At 54.7% G+C, this 5,479-nt stretch overlaps 1 protein-coding gene across 1 annotated transcript in view; it reads left to right on the plus strand.

Annotated features, from left to right (window-relative positions):
• The window catches only part of PTGES (prostaglandin E synthase), a 4,086-nt gene extending 2,603 nt beyond the window's left edge, over positions 1-1,483 (plus strand). The window contains exon 3 of the mRNA XM_009870241.1: positions 1,234-1,483. Coding sequence (XP_009868543.1) covers positions 1,234-1,483 — 250 coding nt within the window. The remainder of the gene's footprint in view (positions 1-1,233) is intronic.
• Positions 1,484-5,479: the final 3,996 nt, after the last annotated feature.

The raw sequence follows: 5,479 nt of genomic DNA on the forward strand, positions 1-5,479 counted from the left end.
GTGCGGGGGGAGGAGAGTGGGGGGTCAGCAGACAAGCCTGTCCTCGTGTCTGGGAAGGGGCTGGCTCTGCTCAGGGACCGTCTGGCCAGGAGGATCACTTTAAGTGATTAAAAAATCACTTAAAATTTTCTCTTGGCTTTGTGAACATTCGAACATCCCAGGGCACAGGAATGGAGAAGCGAGGGCAGCTCTTATCCAGTCTTCACCTCTACGTCTTAAGCCTTCAGAGCAGGGAAAAGGCAACTGTCGCGGGACGAGGCAGTGGGCACGGCTGACACCCAGACCACGGTCGTTGCTGCCGTCCTGGCTGGGCTGTGGGAGGGTTTTGTGGTGGTACCCACAGAGGTGACGCCAGCCCAGATCTGTTCCCACTGACCAGGGCATAACATGACAGTGCCACCATTGAAGCACAAGGACGGGGCTCTGTGCTGCAGAAAGCAGCTCTTGCACCGCAAGGGAACAAAAAAAGGAGAGAGAGGCAGTGGGAAGCTGAGGGCAGCCTCAGTGCTTTGCAGACCGGTTTCCCTCTTCAAAAGATGGTACCTGGGGAAGGAGGGACACAGCCTGTGCTCAGGACACGATCAGCTCCTGTTTGGGTAGCAGAGGGGTGTGGGTAGTGGCAGGTGATGTTGTGACACCCAGGCAGGTGCGTGTTCAGATGGAGCCCAGAGGTTGGCCCCGTCAGTCCCAATGTCACATCGGTCCTTCCAGCCCAACTATGGTTAAGCAGGCACTGCTGGCTCCGTGTGTGGGCATGGGGGGTGCTCAGGGCACTCCTTCCTGGGCCCCTTCGGATGCACTTACAGAGAGGGGCGAAGCTACAAACCCTCCCATCCAGGGAGTTTCTTCTCTGGAAAAACCACGGCCTGGAAACCACATCATTATTGTGCAACACGGCCACATCTGGGGCCGTGCCGTGCTGGCGCTGCACCAGCGATGAGCTCTTCACAGCTTTGTGGGGTCTTTATTTTACTTTGTTTATTTAAAAGCTCTAGCCCTCGTTGAGCTGTCATCTGTCATGGCAAAAGGCATCCCAGTCACGGAGGGCAAGCTTTGGGAACACAGCATCCCAAGGGAGAGACACCAGGTGGGAAATTCTGCTGCCTGTGTGTGTAGAGAGGAATCCAACGGAGGAGAGGGCCGGCAACACCCAGGGCTTGGTACCTTGGCTAGGAGGGATGGGCAACAGTGGGGAAGCCTGGCGGGAAGAAGCAACCTTATCTCCCTTTCCAGGGCCCACCGCAATGACATGGAGAACATCTTTCCCTTCCTCTTCCTTGGAGCTGTCTACTCTCTGCTGGATCCCAGTCCCGCAGTGGCCAGGGTCCACTTCTTCATCTTCTGTGTGGGACGCATCATCCACACCGTCGCCTACCTCCTGCGGCTGAAGGCTCCCACGCGCTCCGTGGCCTACGGTGTGGCACAGCTGCCCTGCTTCTCCATGGCTCTGCAGATCCTCCTCGCCACCACTCCGTACTGGTAACGCCCAGTGAGACCGACCATCTAAAACCCCTTGTCCTGTGCCCTGCTGGTTCCCCTGGCTGGACTGGGTGGTGCGAGTGTGAGTGTGCACGTGTGTGTGTGTGTGTGTGTGTGGGCACACAGTGTCTTGTCAGAGAGGTCACCTGCACGCCAAGGATGCTCACTACAGCCTTGGTAAACTCCCTGTGCTGTTGAAATTGGGCAGGGAAGTCACCAGAGAGAAGAGGCACATCTCCCCATGAGGCAGGAAGGGAACGCAGCAGCAGGTTTCTCGCACTCCTGCTGAGGGTGGGAGGGGGAAAGCAGCCAGGCTACCCCTCAAGGAAAGGGTTCGTTGAAGGAAAGAAGGTTTTCTAGCCCAAATGCATTTGGAACTGGGAGAGGGAAGATGTGCCCGTTCCCTTTGGTCATGAATACCGCATGAATCGCAAAGGGAAAATCATGAGGGTGTCATGAAGTCTTTGGGTCAGCAGACGCAGGTGGTAGCAGGGGAGTTTTAAAACAGCTATCCTCCACCTGCCCAGCTGTGTGGGTCTGTGGGGATGGGGAGCCCCTTAGGTTCCCCCCCCTGCGAGGAGGATGGGAAGCAAGTGCCTGCCAGGCAGTGTAAGGTGGAAGTTGAAATCTCAAGGGTGAGGCTGTGAAGCCACCAAGGTGTTCTGTGCACCCAGCACCGCCTCATCTCACGCCACGGGACGCAGCTCCCTGGGGGAGCCTCGCTCCAGGCAGGAGCATGCCTGAACCAGCAAGGATGTCCTGCGGCCGGCGTTTGGCAGCTCCCAGCCAGCACCAGCTGTGGCTTTTCCGTCTCAGCCTAACCGTGACAAGATGCAGAGGGACATGCCTGGAGCAGCTGGCAGGAATCACTTACCCTGGACACAGAGCTCTGAGACTTGTGGAAAGACTGAAATGCTCAAACAAAACGGAGTTTTCAGTTTGCACACTGAGCTTTCTCCCAAGGGCAGTATCTGCATTCGCATGCCACTGATGCCTGAAAATGTTCCCAGGTACAGCAGACTGAATTTCTCCCCCTCTGTTTGTAGCCTTTCTCTGGCCGCAGAATGGCCGTTGCTATTTGGGGAATGTGCCGAGACCGCTTCGGGGGTGTTTTCTTTCCGCTGTTTCCTGCTGTACACTGCTGCTGAGCCACGCGCAGCCTGGATTTGGTGGTGTTTGTGGAAAGCTCTGGAAATGAGCAGAGTGGCTTTGAACCACTCTGTGGTGTCACCTGAAAGCTGTCCTTCTGGACAGGAGAGGCTGGGATCAGAGTATCTCGGGATGACAAACCCTGTGAGCTCCTCTGCCATGCAGTTGTCCCAAAGTACCAAGGGCTGGTCCAGGCCAGAGCAGCACGCGGTGGAGCACCCCTGTGGAGGTGAAGGCAGGAGGAAACCTCTGCCTTTCAGTGCCTCCTCCCTCCTCTGAGGGCAGCACAGAGTTTTACTGCAATCACAGGTGGAAATCAGAACGAGTGGAAAATGAACTCCCCTTCCACCTGTCCTGAGCACTAAAGCTGTTCCCTTAACCGCATTGTCCTTGGAGATGTCACTGAGCGCCTGCGTGCACAAAGCGTGGGGCGAAACACCAGCTCCGACCAGTGTTCTGAGCCCTTGCCCAGCTTGGGTAGCAGCCTCTGTACCAGTAACTCCTGACCCCGGTGCAGTTGTGGCCTTAGGCTAAGCCTTTTGGTGAGGTTTGGGGTGGTGCTCTGCTCTCCTGTGGGGGACGCAGGGCCCACCGTGTGTGGAAGGTGGGCAGGACCGCAGGGTCCTCTTGGCCATTTCTCTTTTACACAGCCTCAACAGATGTCTGGGTAATACATACCCCTCTTAACAAGCCTTTTCTGCCTCACGTGGTGCACAAGGTCTCGAACCCCTGTACATTTCTCTGCTGCTGCACATGCATCCTGGTGGCAGGAAGCAAATATTCCCAATAAAAACAAATCATTGTGCTTTGATACATCCTTCCTTCGGGAGCAGCAGATGCAGCTGGGTAGCAGCTGGGTCTAGCCCCAGCAGGATGGTTCCCCAGCTGCAACGTGCCTTGCTAAACCCCACTCAAGAGCCTGGAGTACCCTGGGACTCCTAAAGTGACGTTTCTTTCCTCTGCACTCACCTGCCCTACAGAGAAAGCTCTTTTCCAGGTGTGTGTTATTTGTGCTGATCCTTTAAATTCAGCAGAGCTGGGGCTTGTAAAGTAGCTCTGCTTATTTTTCCTTTCCAGAGTAGCAGGTTGCAGCAAAGCTTGGTATTCACCCAAACCTCCTCCATCCCAGCTCCCCTAAAGCTGGGTTAGCAGTCTGAGATGCTTTGTCCCAGCAAGCTTTCTTCACACCCTGCCTTCACAGCCAAGCTGATGCTTAAATTCTGGAGGGTTGGGAAAGTTCAGGTAAGATGCGGTTGCTCCTATTTCTGTGGTTTTGACTTGCAAAGGAGCTGCCTGTGTTTTTTAATAACCCCCTCTTTTTGCTGGTAAGTTGCTGGAAAGTGAATGCCTTGTTTCCCTGGTCCTGGCCTGTTTTCTTAAACTGATGGTATTTGGGGTGCTGCCCTGGTTGAGATGGATAAAATGGTTCCACTTTGGTAGTTTACCTAATGCTTTTTGCTTTCAGATAAGAAAGGCAGCAGCTTTATAAAGCAGACTCTCTCCAATACATGTTGTTGTAGTTAGAGGTGTAGTTGGGACTGAGATTTCTGGCAAGGAAAGGAAGAAATAGGGCTCTAGAACCTTGTAGTCCCCTTCAGGTTCTCTTCTAAACTGCCTGTTTGGTGCCTGGGGCTGATGCCCTGCTCAGGAAAGTTGAGGTTGCATGCAGAGCTCTGCTTTCTTCTTTTTTTATTAAATAAATAAATAAATAAACCCTGCTGTACTGGCTGCAGGGAATAGCTTGGGAATGTGAACTCTCCTGGCTCCAGAAAAACAAACAGAAAAAGCCTATGAGGCAAACTTCAGAGAGGCCCAGCCATTGTGCTTATTTTGAAATGCTGTGGAGGGTTGTAGGAGGCAGGACAGGGCCTGGCTCTTGGCTGCCTGGTCAGCCCAAGCCCCATCAGGGCTCTTCCCTGGTGGTGTTCACTGTGTGCGGGGCAAGTGAGGAGCTAAAACATCCCCTGCTTTCTCCCAGATAATATTCTAAAGCCCAGAGCTCGCAGATTTCTGCTCTGGCATTGGTGTCAGGGAAAGGATGTGCCCAGGATCTCTCACAGCTCCAGGAGAGCAGGGGTGGTGGTTGCACATACCAGTCTCTGGGTTTTGGTGCGTTGTATGTGCCCGCAATTCAGTTTTCAAACCTGAAATGGTAACACTGAAACCCATCTGGGACTGCAGAACAACAGAATTTGCTGCTCAAATACCTGAAGGTGATTCCCACTGCCAAGTACGTGTCTACCCTCTGCCCTCCTGAGCCCAAGATGTCTGGAGTTGGGGGAAGAGCAAGAGGAGACCCAGCACAAGCCCCTTCCCCTCCCATGAGCTTCCAGCCCGTTCAGCCCCAGGATCCCTCCTACCCCTGACCTTTGGGCTTACCCCTTCCTTACCTGCCTGTGCTGCTTCCCGGGTCTCTCCTGTTCATCCGGACCTTCCCCTGGTGGGGTCTGGCACCAAGATCCCTCTTGGGCATCGCTCCTGTGACAGAGGTTACTCCACCTTCTCTGCCCTCCCAAAATCTTCCATCTTCCCCAACCAGATGTGAGGCTTTTCCGCCTCATGCTGTCGGGCTTTGCCACGCGAACCCCCTTATTCCTCTTGAACTGGGATTCCTGAGACAGCGAGAAGAGCCAGCTTTACAGGTACCGACATCCCAGAGGCTTAGTCCCCTGGAGAAGACAACGGCCGCTCCCTGCTCCCCTCTGCTGTAGGCGAGGGCGAAGTCGGCACAAGGAAAACTCCATCCACCGCGTTTTTCCCTGTGCCCCGAGCTGCCTGATGGTCCCAGTTTGCCACGCGGGTGTCAGCCCCAGCTCCAGGCAGGGAAGGGAGAGTCCCGGACCTGCTCTGA

The sequence above is a fragment of the Apaloderma vittatum genome, unplaced genomic scaffold, assembly GCF_000703405.1.
Source record: "Apaloderma vittatum isolate BGI_N311 unplaced genomic scaffold, ASM70340v1 scaffold41125, whole genome shotgun sequence".
NCBI lineage: Eukaryota > Metazoa > Chordata > Aves > Trogoniformes > Trogonidae > Apaloderma > Apaloderma vittatum.